At 46.9% G+C, this 25340-nt stretch overlaps 2 protein-coding genes across 4 annotated transcripts; both read right to left on the bottom strand.

Moving 5' to 3' along the window:
- Positions 1-1519: 1519 nt before the first annotated feature.
- Positions 1520-19559, bottom strand: hook3 (hook microtubule-tethering protein 3). Of its 3 annotated transcripts, XM_076143321.1 has the most exons (25): positions 19369-19559; positions 14880-14965; positions 14621-14693; positions 14223-14273; positions 13874-14006; positions 13670-13737; positions 13468-13530; positions 13156-13239; positions 12937-12999; positions 11792-11955; positions 11571-11711; positions 11359-11446; positions 10900-11013; positions 10600-10710; positions 10422-10506; positions 10252-10321; positions 8794-8934; positions 8506-8593; positions 6602-6636; positions 6421-6503; positions 6232-6332; positions 5999-6103; positions 5810-5881; positions 5523-5659; positions 1520-4237 (listed from the first exon to the last, which is right to left on the bottom strand). In XM_076143321.1, the coding sequence occupies exons 1-25, from the start codon at positions 19486-19488 to the stop codon at positions 4222-4224; spliced, it is 2292 nt and encodes a 763-aa protein (XP_075999436.1). In that variant the 5' UTR covers positions 19489-19559; the 3' UTR covers positions 1520-4221. The 3 variants fall into 3 exon arrangements, with proteins under 3 accessions (XP_075999436.1, XP_075999437.1, XP_075999438.1); XM_076143322.1 differs by lacking the exon at positions 12937-12999 and having other exon boundaries at positions 19369-19558; XM_076143323.1 differs by lacking the exon at positions 12937-12999 and having other exon boundaries at positions 1520-5659; positions 19369-19558.
- Positions 19560-20096: 537 nt separating this feature from the next.
- On the bottom strand, positions 20097-25187 carry rnf170 (ring finger protein 170). Its single transcript, XM_076143325.1, has 7 exons — positions 25038-25187; positions 23367-23530; positions 22540-22615; positions 22145-22259; positions 21981-22054; positions 21760-21891; positions 20097-21679 (listed from the first exon to the last, which is right to left on the bottom strand). Exons 2-7 carry the CDS (start codon positions 23504-23506, stop codon positions 21410-21412), a joined length of 807 nt encoding a protein of 268 aa, XP_075999440.1. The 5' UTR covers positions 23507-23530; positions 25038-25187; the 3' UTR covers positions 20097-21409.
- Between the last annotated feature and the right edge of the window lie 153 nt (positions 25188-25340).

Raw genomic sequence — 25340 nt, 5'->3', positions numbered from 1 at the left:
CCCCACAAACCACTCAAACTGATTTCAAAGAAATAAAATAAATGAAGAACCAAACACGACCACAAATGTTTGGAATCATTTCTGAGGTCTCATGCAGTCAAAATACATCAAATCCAGTTTGGAATCCAGCCGTTGACTGTTCACTTGTAGCCACAAAAAAACCCTGGAATTACCCGACACTGTGACGACAATGATGACGATGATGATGATGAGGATGATGAAGAACATGATCATCCTCAGGTTGTTATGTTTGACTGAAAGTAAGGTGCAAATCCACTACAAATTGTCCCATCATGCAGCAGTGACCCTCTCCTGTCCGGTCCTGTAGTGACCTTCTCATATGGAACCAATCAGGCTGTAACAACGCCACAGAATCTGACAGGAACTAATAAATACTCATCACACATGAACAGGATTTGTGTCTCATATTCCCGCTCAGCTTTCCTTCCCTGGTTCTGTGTTGTCAGGCGGCTCGTCTCTCTACCGCTGCTCAGCTTTCGTCGCTCTCGGGCCACTTTCACTTCCTGTTTGACTCTCTGCCTGTGTGGACTGTGTGTTCCCCCCCCCGCCCGGTTCACTTCTCACCTGCAGCTCATTGAAGTCCTGCCAGAAATGATAATGTAAAGGAGGAGAAGGGGTGGAATTTCTCTCCCTCTCTCTCTCTCTGTCTCTCTCTCTCTCTCTGCCAGGGCCTCCACCTGACGTCTGGTCAATGAGGCCCTTGTGTTATCGCTCCTGGTTGTGATTGAAATGTAAATTGAAAGTGTCATGAAGTCCGTATTGTCGGCCAAACGTTAAGTTATGAAGTAATAATAACAGGCTCTTTCATTAGGGGGACGACAGCTCGTGTTCGCTCCCATTTCCCTCCCAGTGGAAAGTTTCCATAATTACTTCAATATTGAGAAACACAGAGTTAAAGAAAAGAAAAAGAAAAAGGCCCTCTGGGATGAATGACAACAATGTTTGCTGGCATTTAAAGCCGATGGACTGTAGGATCTTCACACTTTTAACATTTCCTATTTTCATTACGCTGGATTCTGTGGAGTTTCTGGACGGGATAGAAGTAAACCAACACACACACACACACACACACACACACACAGTGCTGCTCTGGTTTGCAGGTCAATGGCTTTATTTACACAGTGGACTGTTGTTTAATATTAATTCGTCACTATGTGTTAAATTGGAGAGAATGTCTGACCGCAGCAGCATATAATGATGATTTACACACTGAGCTGACACTATGCTGTTTATGTTACATACAGTGAGTGATGATAGAGGGGAATAAACGCCCACCCAAGCCTGGAAACCTGACGACATCACCGCTGCTTCATTCAGACTCTTCATCATGACTAACTTCGACTCACTCTCAGCTTCTCTCACTGGTTTCTTAGAAGATTTTGTCAAGAATGCCACAATACTGACCTCACGTCCTCACAACGCCAGTTTCACACACACACACACACTAGGCTGGTGAATACACACTTGGTGCTAAAACTAAGACGGAGCGGAGACGAAGACGGTTTTATACAAGCTTTATTTACAACGTCGTTTCCAAGTGTTGCAGTGAAGGAAGCACATTTTCTATCCCCGCGTCCTCAAACGAGGACAAGGAACGGTGTGAAAACCATCCCAACCACACCGGGCTGCCCCCTCCTCTTCCTCTGCTGCCGTCACCTACACGTATGTACATAGTGTGTGTCTGTATACAAGCGATATAAAACTTGGCAAATGGAAAGGTTATTTGCTACTTGGAAAATCTCCGATGAGTAAAATTAAGATAAGAAAACTTCAGATCCTGACGCGTTCGCCGCCTCCTGTTGTTCGTTTTCGTCGCTTTAATACGCAGAAGAACCAAAATGTACTACTTGGTACTCATTGTGGTTCCTTCTGAGTTTCCCTAATTGCTGCAGCTACTGTTAGTGTATGAACTCTAACTGCTTTGGAAGGTGAAACATTCCGTGTGGATGATTTGATGTGGGGAATAAAGGAGCGATGGCATCTACTGACAGAATTACAACACATATTCTTATTCCCTCGCCCCCCCTGCTGTCAACGCGTCCCCCAGGAGTGGGTTTGTTCCCGTTCCAAACACGTGTGGTGACCTTTGGGGGTCTGGACGGTGAGGAGAGAAGAAGTTCACGTCGTGTGGTTGAGACAAAACACCCCAAAACTCAAAAGTAAGACAAAAGGACAAGATGATGTCACTTCTGCTGTCGCCTTAACAATACAAAACAATTGGATTTAACCTTATTTAATCATAACGAGTTGAACAGACATTACACATGCAAACATAACAGCTGATTAACCCTTGACTCCCCCCCACCCTCTGAAACAAGGCCCCAGTTTACAGAATCTGTGGCGATGCTTCTCAGAACACGGCAAATTAAAAAGCTTTAAAATCTGTGGCTTAAGGATGAAACATGTAACATTCTTGATTCCTCTCTCTCTCTCTCTCTCTCTCTTCTCGTCCTGGATACAGTGGAAGCAAACTCTTTTTCTTTCATTACACACACAGACACTAATCTTCCTTTAAATCCGAGACAAACAAACTCAATAACAAATCCTCCTTTTAGTTGCATAAGACGAGTATTCATAAGGAAGCTGGAACGTTTGACTTCACATCCACAGTAACAAGTGTGCCACGTAATATCACTAACAGTTAAAAAAAAGAAAGAAAAGTAACAAAGCTGCTGTACAAGCCGTAGAGGAATAAATAAGTCGGTAAGATAAAAACTGCACAGCATGAATGAAAATGAAACCGCGGTTATATTTTACACAAATGATGAGGGGAAGGAAAGGGTTAAAAAGGGGGGAAAGTCCTCATTAAGCCTCCTTGAACTCTTTTAACCCCACAAAGCTTCGTCCTGAGCCTTTAGCCCTCCGGCTCGTGTCACTCCTCTCTTTTTTTGTTTTTTTAAAAGGCACTGAATCAACCGTCTCCCATGGAAACGGCCGTATGCATCTATGCCTGTAACATGCACACGCCCCCTCGCTCACACTGCAGGTAAAACTTAAATAACACTTAAATAAAAGTTCACAAAGTGAAGTGTTCAGCAGAATAAGAACACTGAAGGTCTTCACAAGTCAACAAACACAATTCAACCTCAAGAAGAATGCAGACTCTCCTTATTTTCACATCCTGTTTCCTCTGTGGCGACCTGTTTCAGTGTGTGTGTGTGTGCTGTAGAATAGCCTGTGTGAGCTAATATACAGTCTAGTGTCTTTTTTTATTTTTTTACAATACAATGATTAGTTTTGGGTCAAATATTTTCCTTATATTGCAAAGATTCATGATTTAAAGACAACAACTCTACTTCCTCGTACGTTCACTGTGCGTTTGACCAGGAAGCTGCACTCACATGAGCTTCTCTGGAGGCTTAATGAGGACTTCACCTTTATAAACGCAAACATGTAGAAATGTTATTTAGTCAAGACGACCTTTCCTTGACCTTTGTCCTTAATGTGTTGTAGTAATACTTTGAGGTCAGAGCTCCTCTGAGCCGCGCGATGCTTCAGGTGACGCAGTGATCCAGAGCTTCGACTCCAGCAGACTGCGCTTTGTTACGCAGGTTCAACGACAAAACACCCAACCCCGGAATAAATAAGAGAACCGACAACGATCTGAACCCAGACGGTGAGAGGAGGAAACGCATCGGTGAGGTATCCTGGAGCCGCCGGCGTCAGATTACACGCCAGCGCTACAGAGTGAGTGAGAGAGAGAGAGAGAGAGCGAGAGACGGCCTGTAAACACGTCGGCTGGCTGAGCGGAGACGTTCAGCTCCCGGGGCGTTGTGACTTTTGTTCTGTAGGTTGAAATGTAACAGACTTCACCTGGTGTGGGAGCACGAGCGGGTACGTTAACGCGGGAGAAAGAGAGAGGAACAGAGATGGAGGGAGGAGATGGAGGAGGTGGAGAGGTGGAAGGGAATGTGGGGAGAAGGAGGGCGAAGGTTTTGCTTTCTTTTCCTCTCCTCCCCATCCGCGGGCTCCTCTGGTGTTTCTAATGCACGACACTGCAGAGAGGGTTGTTAGTGCTCATGCTGCTGCCGGTGATGTCGGGTTATTCGCAGTCAGTGCAAAGTCATGCAGGCGGGCGGGCGAGCGAGCGGGGCAGGGCAGGGAAGTTCATGCATCGCTTTGCCTCTGCCCGGGTCAGCGCGGGGCCGAAACCTACGCGAGCCAAAGAACCGGGCCTGACCGGCTCATTGGGGGTGCCAATCATGCAGTGACATTGCTGTTGGAGGGAGGAGAGAGAGAGAGAGAGAGAGGTAGAGGTTAAAGGTCAGATGGCAGGTCTGCTTGTTAGTCCCATAGATCTGAGCTTCTGATGGCTGAGATGTCAGTGATTCATACACGCATGAGAAGGTGAAGAGTATGGAAACAAGCAAGGAGGAGAAAACATGTAAACAAATGATGCATATCAAACACTAAGGGATTATTAAGAACTTCTCTTAACGCTTAGAACATCTAAAAAAGAAACACACACACAAACTCCAGATCAATGTGCTGAAGTGGATCCAAACCAGGAGTCAAGGAGATCTGAATGGCTGCTAAGTCGAGTGATGAGGGGAGGAGGGAAGGAAAGAAGGAAAGGAGGCGGACGCTCACGTTCAATCAAGACCAAAATGGCACACAAGGTTTTTGTTCGAGTCGACAAATGCTGGTAAAGTAAAAGGACTTTAGGGAGAGGAAGGTAAACTAGATGAACGATGTCACTCTATTATTGCTGCATGGAGTCTCCAGCTCACTCACACACACACACACACACACACACACACACACACACACACACACACACACACACACACACACACACACACACACACACACACCTGCAGCCTTCGCACCACACAAGTCCTATTAAAGAGCACAGTAAGCCCGTTATAACACACGCAACACACACATGAGCTCAATATACAGTAAGATCTAACAATCACACTCCGCTCAGAGCCTGAAGAGGAGCTCGGGTGGATGAAGAGGCGACGAGGCTCCTCTGAACTAAACGGACGTTAACTTTACAAACAAACGTCCCTCTTCTCTGCCTCGGGGTCAGGATCTGGTGTGTGTGGCGGACAGTGAGGGAGGGGTTTGACAGTTTACCACAGAGTCAAAAGTTCAGCAGTCAGTGGTTGTGAGGAAGAGTCTGTGTGTGTGTGTGTGTGTGTTTGTGTTTGGAGTTGTTAAAGCGTGTGTTCTAGGAGGAGTGCTGAGCGTAGACCAGAGTGTGTGAGAGGCAGAATCCTGGCACGGCAGGAGTTTAAGTGTGCTTAGTGAGAGAGAAGAGAGGTGTGTGAGTGTTTGGGCCGAGCCGGGCCCGGGGGAAGTCTACCTCAAGGATCTGATCGAGAAGACACAAACACAAGAGGGAAATGAACAGAAGAGCCCAAGCTTCCAGAAAAGAAATTAACAGGAATCGTGCGCCTCCCAAAAGAAAAAAATATAAAAAACAAACTGGCACACCTAATCTAAGTTTGTCAGGTAGTTTGGCTGAATTACGTGTCAGGCCTGGCGCCCTCTACCTGGCGGTAGCTGGCTGGACGTGGCCCGGGTAGGAGCGCCGTGTGCTGGTGGCCTGCCTCTGCCGGGCCAGGAAGGACTGACCGGAGCCCGTGCTGGCCAGCCGGTCTTCAGCCGCCTTCTTCTGCAGAGACATACCCTGGGGAAGAGAGGAAGAGGAAGAGGACATGGACTCACAGCTGCACTTTGACACACGACAGCAGCTCAATATGCACAGACAGAGGAGAAGTAAGGAAACTCTATTTTTAAAATTCTATACTGCCCTCTAGTGGTCAAAGTGACTTCTCACCATATTGTACCAGGCTGATACGATCAGTTTCTCCTCGTAGTCTCTCTGGCTCTTCGTCTTGTCCATCTCTTTCTGTTTGGGGGGGAAAACAAAACACAAAGCCACAGACATCAGGCCGTGTTTTTGAAACTACATTTAAGACCAAACACCGTCTCAATTGATTGATGGATGGATGGATAGAGTGATTACCTCCAGCGAGTGCAGCATCCTCTCCTTCTCCTGCAGCTGGTTCTTCAGGGCCTGGACCTCTGGACCCGAACCCTGGTTTTGCTTGGGGTCCAGCGTCCGGATAACCTGGAGACGCACAAATTGAAACAGATGTAAGTTTTTAAGCAGCCAAGCGGCCAGCAGTTAAAAGAGCAGCTTCAGATCTTCAAACGCTACATCAGCAAAACGTTTGTCGAGAAGAAGAAGACACTCACACTCTTGGCTTTTTCCAGGTACTTCTTGTATCTGTCCTCCATCTGTTTCATATCCTCATCCTTCTTCTTCAGGGCCTCTTCCAGCTCGTCCACCCGTTGAGCTGAGAGGGAAACAACATGGTCACGAGAGTCACATTCACAAAAGCCTCAGCTCCAGGTGAGTAACCAGGAAACGAGCTGCACACTCACACGTGGCCGTGTATTTGGGCTCCATCTCGTCAATCATTGCGTTCTTCTTCAGCAACTCGTCGTTCAACTCCCGCAGTTTCTCCCTGGTGGAACAAAATTAAGCGAGGACATTAAAACATCTGTGGGGCTTTGGGACTCATGGAGACACACACACTCACGTACGCTGCAGGCGCCCACTTACATGTGCTCTTCGTATTTCTTCTTCAGAATGGAGGACTGGAGAGAAAAAGAGACGATGAGATTAAATCAGACCGTGTATTTAACAGACATTACAACTACCCAAAGGAGCTCAAAGTGACACAGCCACTCTGTTGGATGAAGACTGGAGTCGTGTGGTTACCGGTCAGTTATCTCTCTAGCATCTACAGCTCCCAGAATAAGAACAAACACAAAGTAAAAGCTGTTTACAGGAGCAGGTTTAAGTTTAAGAGGATTTGTAGAGTGACGAGTGTTTGAAGCTCCATTTGCATCCAGCAGAGGGCAGTGTTGCACAGACAAATACCATAAAGGCTGTAATGACTCCCTGCCAATGAATGATTTGATGCCTCCAACCAAAACCATTGCGCGATTTGTTGATTTTTAATATTTGAAAATGACGAGAAAAAAAAAATCAATGACTCAATCATCAAAGAAATATCAATTAATCAAGATTGTTCACTGTTCCAAATCTTGCGTTTCCTGATCAGGTATAGGACGCAGGGGAGCCACAGGTGGTGAAGCTCGCTCGCCCCCTTGTGGACTCTGAAGTGGTGTGCAGCCAAATCACGAGGTGAAAGCAGAGGATTTCAAACATGACTGCATGGTCAGATCGCCTCTGAAGCAGAAAGCGACGGCGCAGAGAAGCAAAGGGGGAAGCGGAAGCGTTTCTATAAGGGGCAGAAGACTCCTATGTACTAATTGTCGCAATACTTATAATATTGGGGGAGGGGGGGAGGGGCTTATTCTAAAAGCTCATTCATTCCGGTTTTGCCACACATTTGTTTCAGGAAGTCGAAACGAAAGACACAAGAATGTACCAGTTTGTAAGTTAACAGGTGGAGAAGAGGGAGTCAGTCAGGAGGAGTAACCAAATGTTACTTACTATAATCTGACAGGGGCGGGTGGCCATGTTTGGGAAAGAAAATGGAGAAAATATGGTTTACTGAACGGGAAGGATGACTGGGAATGAGCCTGGACCGCTGGAACATTCAGTGTGTTAGGAATATACAGATTAGGAAAGAGGGCGACAGATGCAGAACACATGCAGAGTCTCTCTCTCTATCTCTCACACACACACACACACACACACACACCTTTCTGTGTGGGCCCAAACCTGCTCATCCTAAACACCGCTCCCTTCCTACTATGGAGCAGCAGGAGTAGAGACACGGGAAGGAATGAAGCGTGTGATGATGATGAAGAGTTTCTCCGTTGTGCCTCACCATCATGGATGAGACACGAGTCGGTGGTTGATTTGACCTAGAATGTAAAATGTCTGTTTCTGTTGTTTTTTTAAGTATATACAAGTGTGTAAGGATCAAATGCACCCTTGCTCTTTCAAGTTTAGATGATGCTTTGGTTTGTCTCTTAAAGCTTTGGATCCTGGCTGCTGATGATTGAGAAGGAGGAAGAGGAGCAGTTTGATGTTTGATCGCTGTCGTTGCTCTTGAAATGATCCTAAATGTTACCATGGCACCAGCGGGCGTGGGCTTGTTGCCAGTTTGAGAAAACTAATGCGTTTCCGATGCCACGACGGGATTAACCACACACACACACACACACACACACACACACACACACACACACACACACACACACACACACACACACACACACACACACACACACTACAGGGCTGTTAGTGATGGTTAGTGTCAATATTACAAATCCCACACAAGAACCAAAACAAATGCGGTTTGAAGTTTGAACAGTTCTAACGCAGGTAAAATGCGATGATGGTGCAAATCTGAAACTGCAGCAGCGACCGCAGATGGACGGATGGTAGGATTCCCGCTGGAGCAGTGAACTACATGTGTACGACGCGAAAATGTGAGGAAGACTTTGCCTTTCGACACACAACACAGGAGCTTCCACCTCTCTACTCACATCGTCTGCTTTGGATCCTTGCTCCTGAACCGTCTTCTGCAGCTCCTCCACCTGACTCTGCTCCTCCATGAAGCGCTGGTTTATTAATCTAAATAAAAGAGGACAAACCATACCAAATGGGATTAAAACACAGCGGCCAGCAAGACACACACACACTCACACACACACGTTAAGAGACTCAACCTTTACAATACAAAACTTATCGGGTATAATATTCGACTTGGTTCCTTTGTGATGTCAATGATGTATGTGTGTGTGTTTGTGTGTGTGTGCCCTTCCTTTGCTGACCTGTTCTCCGTCTCCAGCTCGTTCTTCCTGCGGTTGGCGTCCTCCAGCAGACTCTGCAGCAGGGCGATCTTCTCGTTGTCCGACCCCTCCTGGGCCAGCTTCAACATTTTGTTCTCATGCTGAAGACGAATCAAATGTTCCCTGCAGACAAAACGGAAGACGAAGACGGAAGATGTTACACTCTGTTAACTCGGCTCCTGACACATCTTAATATGGTTTGTTTATGCATTTAACAGAATGATCTCACGCTCTCCTTTAATGTTTACAGGGATGTATGAGAGCAGGGCTGAAACACTACCCAGAAGTGCCTCAAGGGGTCAGCAAAGTCAACAGGTTCCAAATTGGAGTAGCAGCAGTTTTGGTGCTCACTTTAGTGACAATAAAGGTTGAGAATGCACAATGAATGATTTCTCTCCATAAAATCCCAACCCTCACAGATTAATGATAAGGTTTTATGAAGTGTAGCTTAATGTAAAGTGAAGGCTGCTGAACAGGAAGTGTAAAGTGAAGCTACATAGTGACCGAGCTGTGGGCAGCAGCAGCAGCTTGGTTTGCATACTAAGTCTGTGTGGGCGTTCTGAATGCCGGCCTGAGACAAAACCCGACGAGAACCAGAGGGGTTCTGTGGTCCAATAAAGATTTAAGGGTGCAGGGGAACATAAACAGGCAGTGATCGTCCCGTGTTCCAGCTGGTTACTGCACTTGTAAGACGCCGTGTCAGTCTGTCAGGCGACGTCTCAGGGCATTTTATAAGGTCTATTTTAATGAACACGTCTCCTTTTCTCTCAAACTCGGCTCTTTAAGACACTTTATCCATCTGCCTGTCTGCTGAAAAGATAAGAGTGGGTTTGTTTTGATGAGGGTGTTAAAGTGCAGCCGTTCCTTTGCGTCCTGTTTAGTTCAGGGTGTGGCTGCTGACTCTCTGCCACCGCGCTAAATGTTTCCAGACACACTCACACTGAGCTGCTGAGAGAGAGAGAGAGAGAAGGCCAGGAAAGTGTGTGTGTGCGGCCTCATTCTGCCACATACTGACACCGACATTTCCATTTGTGCTCTCACACAAACGCTCTTTATCAAACAGGAACAGGTTTTTTTTCCCCCCACTAAACTCACTTTTGGTCTCCGGACAGAAAAGCTCACAGGACTGAATTCAGCGTGACTTAAAAGCGGTGACGTGTCTGCCAGCACAGAGACCAGCTGGCAGCCGCACTCAGGCTGATGCAACTGCACACATCTGGAGTCTCACTATTACATAACTCTGCACACACACAGACACACACACAGCTGTTCTTAGGCCCAAATCATCTGCTCTGATCCAGCAGCAGAGGGCCACGGAAAACTGCTGAGAGACGTTGTGGCTCCTTAAAGAAGGACAGAGCAGCTCTTCCTTCAAACAGATGGAACACATTAGTAGTACTGATGAGTATCCACCATTAAAGTCAAGTTACTAAGTCCTACCTGACTTCTGGAGTGGTGATCTCAGCAGCCAGCGAATCAGAGCCGTCGTTGCTGGTCAACGGGAAGATACCTGGATCAGCAGAGAGCGCCGTTAGGTACATCTCTGTGAATACCTTATGAATACGTCACATTAATAAGCATGGACTGTCTGTCCCTGTATGGAGCTTTACTTGAGGTCAGCTGTCCCTCTTGGGCCTGGACACAATGCAGCTCCTCAATGGTCTCCTTCAGGGAGTCCCTCTCTGTCCGCATACGCTGGAATTAAAGGAAGAGAGGAAATGTGGGATAAAACAAACGGAACTACGTGAAGAAGCTTAATGTTGCAGTACTCAGTATGAAGCTGCGTACATCTTTTTCTTTTTGTAGCGAGTCCACTTTCTCTTTGAGGCGTTTGTACTCAAACTCCATCTTGTCGGCCTTTTTAGACTCTTCAGACAGTCTGTTCTGCAGCTCCAACACCTGCACACAGGAGAGAGGACAGGTAGAGACTTTAAACTCTCTTCAGTTATGACTGAGTGAGCGTCTTCGGTCGACAGATGGGTCTTGGAATTTGTTCGAAGTAGTAAAGGAAGTTCTTTAGCTACTGTGTGTCCTTCCTTCCTTGCGCATCCTTCCCTGTGTGTCCTTCACTGTGCGGCCTCTCCTCACCTGTCTCTTGTACGTGTCCAGCTGGCCCTTGGTGGCGTTTGCTTTCCGTAACTCCTCTTCCAAACTGACTGTGTTCTGCATGAGCATCGTGTTCTTCTCCTCCATGAGCTTCACCTAGAAAAAGGCACAAAGAGTCAATCATTTTGCAGTCCACACACACACCTCAACATCTCATCTCTCAACACCGCGTGCAGAACAAACAGACGCTTGTCACCGCGTCGCTCATGGTCGCTCATCTTCATTCCTTCCTCCTAACCAAACCCTTTCCACTCATTCATGTCTGCATCAGGATTCAAAGCAATCCTCCATCTTTCAATCACTACTAGAGAAGAACCCGGAATAGTAAACAAGTTACACATCAGGCTGGCCACCATATAACTCGATTATTTAACAACTTGAGCGGCGATGCTTAGCCTGGTATGGCTACCAAACCGTCAGGAGACGTGTCCACACGCCTACCTGTCTCCTGAGAAGTCCCATGTCCTCCAGTTTCTTCTTATAATGTTCCACTGTGGCCTCCAGCTTTGAAACTTTGTCTGACGAATGCCTGGGAAGGAGAACATCCGCAGTTTAGCAACACAAAGAAAGAAGGAACAACTTAAAGGACTCTTCAGTAGAACTGGGTAACAGAAGCACAACTATCTGAGACACGTTAAGACTCCACGACTAACCTGAGCACGTCCATCTCATCTTTAAGCGACTGAGCTTCATCAGCCAGTGACGTCAGCTCTTCATTTTGCGACTTCACGTCCAACAGCTCTTTTTCAAGTTCCTCGCAACGGATCCTGTAGTCGTCCTTTGCTGCCTCCAACCTGGACGGAAATTTAGAAAAGCCTTGAGTCGCTGCGTTGTGACAGATTCACCTGTGCGCGTCCGTCCCAGCGTCCCTCACCTGAACGTCTCCTCCTGCAGTTGCTCCAGTTGTGTCTGCAGCTGGAGATGTCGGCGTCCCGCGTGGCTGTTCACGTCCTCTATGGAGTCCGACTGGTTGAGTCTCTCCATCAGGACGTGGTTCTCCGCCAGCAGGCTGCTCTTCTCCTCTTGCAGGGCGGCCACCTGTCAGGAGGGGAAGGGCGATCGAGGGAGTGACAAGAGAGCGGAAACAGAGAGAGAGAGAGAGAGAGAGAGAAAGGTAGAGGGAGATAGAGGGCAAAGGGGAGAGAGAAGAAAACAAAGTTAGTGGTGACCTTTAAAGCATTAAAGTTAACCAATAACATCTTAGTTACTATGTGAAATCTACGAGATGACTGGTTATCACTGCAGCATCAATGTTGGTAACACAGCAAGCACATGCCCCACACACTCCAACAAGGCAACACAGCAGAGAGGCCGCATGGCGCCTGATGCAGTCCTCTGACGGGACAGACGAGGCATCAAAGCAAAGCTGCTACAAGCCCACTATTCTAGGACTTCTTTAACCGTTTGATCATTTCTTTGTGTCTAATTTGTCCTGGCTTGCCTACGGAATCTGTGTGGCTTCGTTTGAGTACTTAAACGATCCCACCACAACAAGCCAGAAATGGGATTTCCTGATCCAAAATATCAAAATGTGCTCTTAAAACCCTAAAATGGGACACGGAGCCAAATATCTTCCTCCCCTGTCTGCATCATGGACGTCCCCCCCGTTCTGTCTAGCGTTGCCATGGGAAAGCGTAGACACACCAGGGTTCAAGGGGCCGAGCGGGTTCGTTAGTCAACGGGGAGACGACTGACACACTCACACAAGGAGGGAGCGTGACGTGTGCACATACGATGGTGCACAAACCTCTACACACACACACACACACACACACACTTTGGAGAGAGGGGTGATCTGGACTCCAAAGGGGTCGCTGGTTGCAAGCAGCCGGAGTGTATAAACCCGGGAGTAACAGATGCGACACACACACACACACACACACACACACACACACACACACACACACACACACACACACACACACACACACACACACACACACACACACACACACACACACACACACACACACACACACACACACACAAAAACAAAAGAAAGTAAAAGTTTGGATTTACCCTCTCTTCTAGTTCATTAAACTCTAACCTCAGTCTATCACGCTCCTCTTGGACATGGAGGGCCTTCAAAAGCAACGCACACAGTAGTGAGACAGTCAAGAGATCAGAGGAACAACTGGTTTGTCACAGCAGGAGGAAACGGGTTTAACCTTGGGGAGGGGAGTTGATCAAAAAACACTTTGTAATGCTAAGATAGCCGGAAGGATATCTCAGTCTGACCTGCAGGTCGAGCTCCCGACACCTCTGGGCGATCTCCTCCTTGGTGACCAGAGCGTCGTTCAGCTCCTCCGCCGTCTTCTTCAGCTGAGACACCGGAGAAGTAAAACCAATTTAGATGAGATAAAGTGAAATACCGCCGCGTTTCAATGCGCCGGAAGGTTGTGTCAAGTCCGTACACACACACACACACACACACACACACACACACACACACACACACACACACACACACACACACACACACACACACACACACACACACACACACACACACACACACACACACACACACACACACACACACACACACACCTGTCTGTCCAAGTCCACATAGGAGTCGTTCCCCCCGATCACCGGCGTCTCTTTGCTCATCAGCTACACAAACACACAGAGAGAGAAGTGCTCAACCATAATAGCAACAATAATATAAGAGGTTTAAAACAGGCATGAGGGCGTATAAGATATGACTGCATCTGGTAATCAATTGATTCCTTCTGACACTAAGAGCGATTACCTCTTGGATGGCTGTCATGACAACATGCTGCACCGACTCCTCCATCATCATTATGGTCTGGATGTATTCTGGAGAACGGAAATGGTGAAGCAAACACGTGTCAGTTCTTGTTATCACAACATGATATGCAAAGGACGTCAGTGTCCAATATCCTTTCCTATTAACCCCCCCCCCCCCCCCCCCCCCCCCCTCACACACACACACCTTGTTTCTGTTCACAGCTGACAGCACAGCCCAGTATGAGTTGTAACATTCTCCCGAGTTCTGCGGCGTCTGAATGTTCTCCGATGAGGTTTATGTCGGGCAGTGTGAAGTCGCTGATGTGCTGCCCGAGGATCTGCAGAGATGAAGAAGAGGAGGAGGAGTCACACATCTTTGCACCGGCAAGACGGAGGGAACGGGAATGTGCCGTGCAAAGCTTTCACAGGTGCGGTGATTTGTTTTGCCTATCTCGGATACTAAACCTGGAGAGTTCAGCTGGAGTGTGACTGTAATGAGCTGCTGGTCAAAGTGTTCAACCACAGAGAGAAGATAAGAGGCATAGATTTCTTACCTCCTGGTTGTAATCTAGGATGCCTTTCAGGACTTTCTTTAGGTTGCTGATCTGAAACAGAAAGAGAAAGAGAACACGTATAACTTTCCATTTCAGACATTCAGCACCGATCCAGACCTGTTATCAGCACAGACTATGATGAAGATGAAGATGAAGTTCATGTACTACAGGCGAGTCAAACGGTGTCACCAATAAGCTTCATAAAAACACTTCTATATTAAAGAATAATGGATGGGTAGCAGTGATGGAACATAATTAAGATATCAGAGTGTAAATATTGACACTCTTTGATCCTTCATTATGTCATTACAAGGTCAGCGATGTAATGAAGTGATAACAGAAGCAAACGACCTGGACTCGATCCCTACAGGAGAACGTGCAGCTGCTGGGCTCCGTACCTTTAACCTCCAGTTGTCTCCCACCTCAGGCTTGATTCGACTGATCCAGTTGTCGGTGAAATAAACTGCATCTCTACAGGAGAGAGAGAGAGAGGGAGGGAGAGGGAGAGAGAGAGAGAGAGAGAGAGAAGAGCAGAGAGAGAGAGTGAGAGTAAGAGAGAGAGAGGAGCAGAGAGTGAGTGGCAGGCAGACACACAGGTGGTTGAAGCTGCACTGATGTTCAGTCTCTGAGCTTAACAGGATTCCGTCTCTCACTTACATTTTCTGGAGGACCTGCGCCATGACGATGCCGCCCGTCAAGTCTGCTACTGTCTTGCATGGAGCTTCCACTCCAAATGTCTGGATCTAAAAACAAACAAACACACACACACACACACACGTCAAGATTATTTGTATAGCCCAATATCACACACTCCGTCTCACACGACAACAGATGGTTCCCGACCCACCGCAGAGACAAACCTTCACCGTAAATACATTATTAAGAGAACAAAGTTGAACTTCTGGATGAAAATCGAAGTTGAAAAAGTTGAGCCAATCATATGCCAGATATCTGTCTGTATGAGCTCGACCTCTGTGTGTGTGTGTCAGCTGTTCAGCAGACTGTGACACAGATAGGCGTCGGCTCGCTCCCGCCTCACGTTTCATCTCAACGTCGTCGTCATAGCAGCTGGGTTTCTATGACGTCGCCTCTCGCTGTGGTCAGAGCTTTCTTCTGCTCCGGGGCCGACTCCATCGGAATGCATTTGGTTCACTTCCTGCCCCCACATTCTTCTCCAGGCTACAAGACGGCCGCCAAGACTGAGAGAGGAATACTTTACAGTCGACGCGCCAGGCAGCAGCCCGTGTGCCGGAGGAAGAGGGAAAACCAGCTGTGGAATGTTGGAATTCCAGCGAGATTTGTTCCTCACCTTCCTCACAAAGTCTTAAAGTTGAGATTCCTAAGATAAATGAGGAAGATTAGCTGTACTAGGTGCACACAAAGACCCGTATGGATAGACTCACCGTTGTGGACGCGGGTTTGTAAAGATACATATGGACATAAAAGGGACCAAGGCGATGTCCTCACATTACATCAGAATGTACTGCGGTCATTTAGACGACGAAGGCAGATTCATGTGACAAATGAAGAAATGAACATTGACTGCCGGCTCATTTCTGTGCCAAATCGTTGTGTAAACACGCCGGCGGGGGGTCGTTCCATCTTCAACAAGAGGCTCAGTGTGTGGCTCTGCAGCTGTGTGTGACCTGACGATGTCATTTTACAGCTCGGGGCAAAAATCAACTGTGTCGGTAAATCCAGAGAGCTTAAAAACGATGTCGTGAATTTACACTTTCAAAAGGTCGTTAATGTTGTCATGCTTTTTTCCCCTTCACAGCATTTCACCGACTCTCTCTCTCCATGTCAATCGCGTCGACGGCTGATGTGTGATTCAACGGCTGAATGGAGCAGACGAGCTTTTAAATTCACTTTCAAGGAGATTTCTCGCCCGAGTCAACGCTGATATTTATGCAAAAACCCAGCAAGACACAGACATTTTAATTCAAAAGTCTTTTCAGCTACTGCATATGACAACCGACCAGTGTTTCCTCCGTCCCAGCGGCCAGTGAGCCGGCTCCTCTGTCCGCCGGCCAGTGTGTGTGCGGCTAAGACCGGGTCACTGGCACGGAGCCAACGCCGAACTCAGCCGCTACAATGGCCGTCATTATGTCAGAGAGCGACAAAGAGACAAACACTTAAGCAGCTTCGGTCCTGCACAGAGTGTGTGTGTGTGTGTGTGTGTGTGTGTGAGTCACCAGCTGAGAGCTGACAGGACAGAAGCACACATCACGTTAACGCCTTTTACCCGGAGGACACGTCGTCGTCACTCAGCAGAGCTTAGGTGCTGATCTACTGTCTGTGTATCACTGTTATAAAGAGACAAGGCTGGTTATTAAGACGGCGCTGTGGTTAAGTGGAGTTGAGTCAGAGTGAGACGGACACGTCAGCACGTTTACATGCTCGGTCAGAGATTGGCAGCAGAGTTGATGGAGGTAAAATGACAAGGCTTTAAGGAACAAGGAAAGAATAGAATATAAGAATAAAGTTTATTCTCTAAACAAGCATCAGGTATTTGAGCCCAAACCAGACGCCATCCAATCTGCACAGCTTGCCGCTAATACTTATTACACAACAACTACAGGGATCCTGACACAGAGAGCCTGACACAGAGAGATCAATAACATAACACAAGACACCCTTATATGATTATAAAGCTAGATGAAGCTCATTTAGACACTTTGCTGCTTTGTGTCGACTCATCTTCCCCCGTTTGTTGCTCAATGCCCAAATTGCACGATCGCCCCTCCAGTAAGTCAGACGTACTCAGCCTCAGTAAGTCAGACGTACTCAGCCTCAGTAAGTCAGACGTACTCAGCCTCAGTAACTCAGACGTACTCGGCCTCAGTAACGCAGGCGTACTCGGCCTCAGTAACGCAGACGTACTCGGCCTCAGCAACGCAGACGTACTCAGCTTCTCCATGCATCCTGTTTGCCTCTTTGGTCTGATTCTAGTCAGCATCTCTTTCTAGGTCACTGACACCACACACCATTTTGTCACACTGCACACACACTCTCCTTCCCCTGCAGTGGCACATTTAGACCACAGAACATCTTGCACAATTTATCTGCTCAGGATCCCGTTTCTTGTTATTGCGCAACACTTCTAAACCTTCTAATTTTAACATATGAAAACAAAACGTTAAAGGAAGCTAAGGAATTCCCACGACGCGTTTAAGTACCTTATGTTACAAACCAGAGGAAGTGAGGGTTCGACAAATGAGAACCAACGCCTTCAGGTTTGTGGCTCCGGTTGGAAAGGGGAGCATGCAGTCACGTTACCAGGGCGACACTTGACATGGACTTGGCATTAATTAATATTCTGAAAGTGACGAGTGTGAAGAGGAGGCTGTGATCTTCACTGGGAGCCAAATGTCCATATTAGGGACGGATCATATTGTAAATGGGCAGCACAGTGCTCCGGCCATCAGCTCATGTATGTATTTATGTGTGTATGTTTGTGTGCTACCAAAATAACCAACAGGCAGCACAGACACTGCACCATGCTGTTGTGGCGCTGCACATTCCATTACACGCATATCCACACCGCACATCTCCACTCCATTCCCCACCAGCATTCCATTCGTCTTCATAAACCAGGCGTAAGCTTAGCGTGACGCCTCTTCGGTATTCCTGTGAATGAATGTCATCGCCTGCGTCCCGCTCAGGTGATCCGTCTGAGGGATTTGTCACAAAGAGGAGAGAACTTTTGGAATCTGAAACGGTTTTCTTTCTTCAGACCTTTGTGTTGCTATTCCCTCAAACACACACACACAAACACAGGTCTGGGGTGATTTAGGAACAATCGGTCACACTCGACAATGTGGGCCCCACGGTTAACAGGTATGTGAGGAATGTGCGTCGATAACATCATCACCTGGGATATGAAGCGAGGTCGTTCTGGGCTTTTACACGTGCGACAAGATGAAACAACAGGAGTGAGAATGGACTCTGCTAGTGATCGGATTGAATTCCCTGGATGTATTTTCAGCTTGAACAATGTTATTTTGAAAGTGGAGAGAAAGGAGAGATTAATATCTACCTCCACCCACAGGATAGGGTTTCTAAATTCCTACAAATGTATCAGAAAACATTGGAGTTTGGTCGAACTCCTCTTTACACTGCAGTAATTTGTCTCCTTTAGAAGGTGAATCACAGACAAACATTCAATTTATTCATTCCACATTTACAACCGGCATGTCTGCTGGTGTTTCAGCTCGCTTCACTAATATCCAGATGCAAAAATTGAGGCATGAGACTCAACTTCACAATGTTGGTCCACAAATGCGGTTTGGTTTTAAAGCACATGACATTTAAGCATGTGACCAGTATGGACACAGGTTGAGTAGCGGGCAGGCGGGGGGGGGGGGCAGAGGGGGACAAGACTATACACCAGCTTGTCCCACACTTCCACTGGAATCAGCAAAACATATCAACAAACGTGTTTTCACTAAACACAAGAGTTTAGGGGGGCGACCTGTGGCTGCTGAGTCTGTTAACTAAAACAGCTGAGTGGTGCAGGCTGGTGAGGTCATGGAGCTTCTACTCTTTATTCTATCGTATTCTTTGTATATCTGTCCCACAGGAGCCTCCTCTTCTTTGGATCACATTAAAAACATAACAGCCCCTATGTCCACAACATTACATCATCACTAACGCTGATGTGTTGAGTCAATATTTTGAGACATCTGATACCCTGACATCAACATGATAAATATATGTTCACTAAGACGTGTGTGTGTGTCCTGTAGTAGTGTGTGTGTAGGCGCGATTACGTGGATGCCCTCGGTTCCGATCGACCAGAGGGAAACGGCGGAGGTGATGGGACTCGGGAGCGGACATCATGACAACAACGACAGGAATGTGGACGACTCCACAGCTGAGCCCGGAGAGGACACAACGTTTGACCAGAACCGCAACAGGCCGGAAAGATGCGATAATGAAGGAGCTGCAGAGCCAGGAGCTAAATTACAGGCGCTTGCCGCTAGCAAACAACCCATCACGGGCTAACTGAGCCGCACAGCTGGCCTGCTACGTAACCACCGGAGACCGTTAGCTCCGCTGCTAGCGTTAGCCGGCTATGCTAGCGGGACAACAGTCAGTCAGAGGGGAGAAGAAACACGCCAAAGCGTCACAAATGGCCGCTTACCCATGTCAACAGGCTCTCGCACAGCTCCATCCGATCCAAGGACTCCGTAGTACTCATGGTAGCCGAAAGTAGACTGGGTTCGTGAGGTGAACGGAGCCTGAAGTTCGTACTCGGCTTCATACGTCCGTCTGCCTGCCTGGCGCTGTCTGGTTCCCCGCTTCGTCAGTCTGGCGTCTGCCGGAGGTGGGCTGGGTGGGCGGAGTCAGCGGCCCGTTTAAAGGACGATTCCGCACAAACTCCTGGAAGGGCGTGAAAGACTGAAACGTAATGAAGAGTATTTTCCCTCTCAAGTTAAGTAGTTAAACATGTACGTCCGTGCACAAATGTGTACAAATACTGTTTATTAGTTTAATATACTTCACCAGTATATTTCTTAATATGCTAAACAACTTCTTTTTAAACTCTGCAACCTTTCACATCTCACTTGAAGGGTTACAGACTGGACTTGATTTCAGCTGTTATAGTCCGATATAAGAGAACCATTATACTGTAGTTCATTATGTTGTGATCAAATTAATTGTATACACTTACTTAAACTCACTTACAGAGCTATTGTGGGAGACTCTCGCCTGACTTCAGTTTCACTCAGACTGGTAGGACTAGTATTTAAATTCATTTCAACATGAATAAAGAAAATAACAGATTTGGATCCAGTTTCAACTAAGTGTTAATATGAACACACACGGGATCACATTACAACATTTCCCCTTTCTTTCAATATAGCTCCGTTTCTACAAAGGATGGCAGAAGCATTCACAGCTGATGATACATTCACTCAAACTATCAAGAAAGGAGGAAGGGAAAGAAGTTTTGAAACAGTCCAGAAACAAAGATAAGATCAAGCTCATCAGTGAAGAATGAAGAAACTACAGTTTGTCAACAGAAGTCCCAAGATCAGACTTTGGCCTAAAATCTGCCCCCTTATGAGTCCAGATCAATACATACCTGCTGCCTTCAATCAATCATGACAAAGGGGTCTGGACAGCTTTGTGCAACATTTATCTAGATCAGTAGTTCTCTTGTGAGGAAAACAGGTCAAAGTCATGCTGTTGTTATTTTTTGCCTTTGGACTTTTTCCTCTTACACTGTAAATTATTGCACTTCAGATGGAATCCCTGTTCTATTAAATCCCATCAGTGGAGTCAGCGTTAGTCTTTGACACAGAGAGGAAGTTACTTGTTTATGGAGCAAGTGCAGTCGGATTATATTGAATTCAAATTATCTTTATTTTGACTAACGTGATGGCAAGACCTGGCAAGATTCACCGGATCACAAACATGAAAGCATTGCTCCCTGTCTCGCTCCAAAGCGCTTTAGAAACGCACACAATTCCCTTGCAAACATCCTTTTGATTATTGAACGTTCATCACATAAAGTTTACATTCAACAGGACACACGATCGCTGTCCGTTCACTTTAGGCCTTCACAAGTTTCATGCCTAAAATTTGTCAATTCAGATATCATTATGTAACAACACACTGGTTGTCCTGTGCACTTGCAGTTCAGTCACATATTCATGCTGAAAGCTATCAGATCAGGGCAATAAATACAAAATGAGGTTAACAGAGAGGGAGTGGGAGGAAGAGAGAAAGAGAGAGAGCGAGAGAGAGCTGTTGGTCAAGTTACTGCACAGCTGCATAGCATTGTCCCCAACCTGTGCGATTGCAGCACAGCCACTTTTAATGCATATCACCAATATATTATAGTTAGTCTTTGAAATCACATGCCATCGTTAGACGTCTTCAATGAGATGATTTACAAATCAGCCGAGTAGCCACGGCAGCCACTCAGCTGGAGATGTCCCAAGATTGACATGGCTCAGTCCAACACAACATCACATCCCAAACATCCATCCTCAGGTCGGATAGTGTTTGGCATTGCCCTGATTTGTGGTGAATTATATTAACAGAATCATAATTCAGAACTCAAAATAAACCCATTTACCATCGACTTTAACGTGACTCGATTCGATCAGTCTTTATACGGTCAGTCCATAGAGCTCAGATGCAGGAGCAGGCTGGAGGCTCGTGTGTGTGGTCACCTACATGTTCAGTCTCTGTGTCACCACCTCTCGATACATGATAGAGATGTACACGAAGATGAGGAGGATCACGAAGAAGTCATCCATGAACCCCAGCAGGCCGAACAGCGCCTCGGGGATGATGTCCAGGGGCGAGGCCAGGTAGGTGACCGCGCCCACCAGGCAGAAGAGGATCCGGATCCTGACCATATAGAACAGGCCGCCAACGGTAAACATCTCCCGGAAAGCGTGTCGGAGCAGCGTGGGCACATCTCTGAGTCTCTCCATCCACTGAGGGGGAACAGAGGAACTCATTCATGTCCAACTCGCCAAGTAGACATGTTAGTAGCGCTGCCTTCACATGTACTCACAGATCTAGGCTGGCCTGAGAACCTGCGGTTGTAATCGTTGACATCTTGGAGTATCAGCAGAGGTTCGGCCTCGCCGTCCTGCACCCTCTGAGGGGCGCTGTGCTCATGGAAGAGTGGGAGGAGCAACGTCACCTGGGGGACGAGAAGAATACAAATTCCTATGATTAAACCGGACCAATAACACCATCTGAGTAGAGACACAGTGATGTTATGTATCTCACCATTTGTCTGCAGATGGGGCAGTGAATAGCACCCAGCCAGGTGCCGAACCTCCAGTAGGCTATAATGCAGGAACCTGAGATCAGATGAGATGTATTCAGTCACAATTAGCAGCTGCACCAAACTAACACAAATTTCCAAGGACGACAATGAAATCATTGTTCACCACAGAAAAGGTGTCCACAGTTGGTCTCCACAGGCAGCACGGCCTGCTGTAAACACACAGGACAGGACATGTCTGTGTAGAACTGATGCCGCGCCTCCGGCTGAGGATTCTCATCCTGATATAAAAGGGACAAAAATGAGAAACAGGTGAAGCTTTCACAATGGAATTATTGTGACATTGGCTCAATCTAGCTGCTCTTTAATGTGACAAGTCATGGCTATGACGTCAACAGAACTTTGGTTAGTTTTGGTGACATCAGCGTTGTGACCTTGCTAGTTTGGTGACGTCACTGTGGTTTCATCAGCAGCACAGGAGTCAGACGCTGTTTCCTGACTGTGACATTAGTTTGACCACTTAAGCCTTGAAAGCTTTTGGAGTTGTGACCGCCTGCTTACCTGCTCTGTCTGCAGCTGCTGCCGGACGGCTCGCACGTGCTCCTGATTTTCAGGATGAATGTTCTGCTGCTCATGTCTGTAAAAATGTCAAAGCACGATTACTCAGAACCACAACATCCCTCGGCAGCATTTAGGGGCAGAATAACGCAGCAAACTGAGCACCGGGTGTCGGGTAAACACATGAACGAGGGGACTCAGGACCCTGCTTGTGGTCGGGTATTAGGTCAAGCAAAACAGCGACATTAAGGAGCTGTGGTGTGTTTCATCTGCTCATCAAACCACACACACACACACACACACACACACACACACACACACACACACACACACACACACACACACACACACACACACACACACACACACACACACACACACACACACACACACACACACACACACAATTCGCCCAACCTAAATATGTTCGATTCTGTCCCACAAGCCCAGGTCAGTGCGATTAGCAGACTTTCACGTTTGAATCACTGAAACCTCAAACATCTGAAGTACCAAACTGTTGAAGGAAGAGTGAAGAGCTGAATGTGCTTGAGAGGGAGCAAGTGTGTTATTATAAACATAGAGTGAACTTGGAGAGCTCTTCTCTCCTCTGCTACAGTGAAGGCCCAATCACCACAGCTGCTGGAGAAATTTGAGATTGGCTAGACTGTGTTGGCAGTAACGCTGAAACAGCAGAAGTAGAAGTAGAATGGAATATCTGAACCCTATTTATCCTCCTTATGAGGAACCAAAGCCACAGCGTAGCAGGATTGTTTTCTGCATACTTGATACTTATTATTTCTCATGGCTCCCGCCCCGGACACGTTTCTTGCCTGCAGAGCACGGTGAGCAGGCCGCCGAGGAAGGCGATGCTGAGCGCCACCACCAACAGAACCTGGTTGCTGACGCCCTCGATGAGGCTGTCCTCATCTTGGATCATGTAGTCCAAGTCCCCACAGCGACTGTCCTCCATCACCCACACTCATAGCCTACAACACTGGAACACACACACACAAAAGACACACTGATGAGGTATTGCTTCGTTAAAAGCCTGAATGATTGATCCAAAGTCAAAGCTAAAAATTAATGAATGGATTGTGCAAATAATGATTTGGGGCCTTTCTCATGAGCTGCAATGCAAAGAGATTGGTTTGATCCAACGTCCCGGTAACAGGTTACCTAATGTTAACTCTGCTTCATGTCCAACATGAGGGTTAGGGGCTGGGGTCAGGGGTCAGGCTTGGGTGAAATATCAGGGGGAGGATGTTACTGGAGGGTCGGCAAGAAGAATAGTTGGAGAGTGTGCGTCTGTTTGTCGTTTGTTAGCGTGGAGTTGCAACGAGCGTGGTTCCTACAATCTCCTCCAACGCCCGCCACTGCAGCAATAACTGGCCTGTGGATCCATTATACTGATTATCTATAGATCTATAGGTTGTCTACAATGACTGTTATATGCATCATGTTACTAAACAAGCGCTGATTCCTTCATTAAGCCGGTTTAGAGCAAAGGGCTCTTCAGGTGGCTCTACCTTTTCCTGCCGACCCTCCTGTACTATCTTCCCCATATGTCAGCCCCTTCACCTCAGCCCTATTATGTCATTATATAGGGGTTAGTGGAGTGGGTGGAGTCATAGCAATGGAGACCTCATTCATGATGTCAATATAGAAGTATTAGGGCGGTTCCATTCATGACAACTCTTTGGAAAGTAAAAAATAAAGGAAATTGAAGGTAAAAGTAGGAATGATGCACAACTCCGCGCTAACTGCTCTCTTGACATAGTTGTACACACATAAATAAATATAATATATAAGGGATAAGGTCATATATGCACTATTTCTACTCCCAACTACTTTGTGGTTCCTTGAAATGAACTGCATAGCTGAATAAAGTCATCACCTGAGGTCACTTTAAGGTTTTCTACTCTCTACAAATGAACACAGCAGTAAGATGATCTGCAGTAAGATGACAGTACTACTTAGAGCCATGTTATGAAGAGAGACGAGTAATCTGTTTCAATAACTGCCTAGGGAGATCATTTACACAGTATTTTCAGAGCGACTCTGGAACGCGTAAGAATGTATTTGGCACACTCTTTATGACGGGTACGGTTTAGCATAGCTGTGTGTGCTATGGGCTAGACTAGCTAACGCTGCGGCTCAGTAGCATTTCACCGCCAAGGTTCACTTAGCAACGTTAAGTCGAGATAAGCACCCGGGCCGTTTGTGTTACTTCCTTAAACTCTTCGTACACGAGATAATAATTGAATAAAATTAAGGTTTAGCATCGAGTCGCCTCCGCGTAAACGCGGTCTGTCATTCATTTATCGAAACAACTGACAGTCACGCGTGTATTTGTTTCGCCTTTGGACGCCACACGTCTTAACTGTAGCTAGCGCCGCCATTCAACACTGACAACACTGACAACACGACAAACTGTTCAAACGGCTCCGTTGCTGCGTGTAAACTGCGTGTAAAACTGCGTGTGAACCGCAGCAGCTTGTTACCTGTTTTTGCCTCGTACAGCAGGAACACCCGTCTGTGACTGCCAAAGAGTCAAAGTAGACTCAAGACGAACACCCGGGACCAGGATTTCCCTACACAAGTCTTTCAATACGTGGACAGACGTGGTTCGTGTGTGACGAAAAACAGACTCGTAATAACGCAATCCATCGATTTAGTGAGACATTATAAATTCATTCGCAGTGTGATAATTAACACTTTTGTTTTGTAGCAGGGAGTGGCATATATCGTTTCAATATCAACATACTTTGGTGGTAGGAGGGATACTGTATTAATTTACTGCACTG

The sequence above is a fragment of the Genypterus blacodes genome, unplaced genomic scaffold (assembly GCF_046128005.1).
Source record: "Genypterus blacodes isolate CSIRO-AG114 ecotype Tasmania unplaced genomic scaffold, CSIRO-AGI_Gbla_v1 ptg000023l_1, whole genome shotgun sequence".
Taxonomy (NCBI): domain Eukaryota; kingdom Metazoa; phylum Chordata; class Actinopteri; order Ophidiiformes; family Ophidiidae; genus Genypterus; species Genypterus blacodes.
Note: the sequence above shows the minus strand (reverse complement) of the source record. Positions and strands in the feature narration are given on the sequence as shown.

Excerpts from the sequence above, each read along its gene's own strand:
- hook3 (XM_076143321.1), bottom strand. The coding sequence starts at position 19,488 with ATGAAGCCGAGTACGAACTTCAGGCTCCGTTCACCTCACGAACCCAGT. Across the intron at positions 13,531-13,669 it reads TCATGACAGCCATCCAAGAG|CTGATGAGCAAAGAGACGCC; the intron begins GTAATCGCTCTT and ends GTGTTTGTGTAG. Across the intron at positions 8,935-10,251 it reads ATCACCACTCCAGAAGTCAG|GGAACATTTGATTCGTCTTC; the intron begins GTAGGACTTAGT and ends TTTTGTCTGCAG.
- rnf170 (XM_076143325.1), bottom strand. The coding sequence starts at position 23,506 with ATGGAGGACAGTCGCTGTGGGGACTTGGACTACATGATCCAAGATGAG. Across the intron at positions 22,260-22,539 it reads AGCAGCTGCAGACAGAGCAG|GATGAGAATCCTCAGCCGGA; the intron begins GTAAGCAGGCGG and ends CTTTTATATCAG. Across the intron at positions 21,892-21,980 it reads GCCCCATCTGCAGACAAATG|GTGACGTTGCTCCTCCCACT; the intron begins GTGAGATACATA and ends CTCGTCCCCCAG.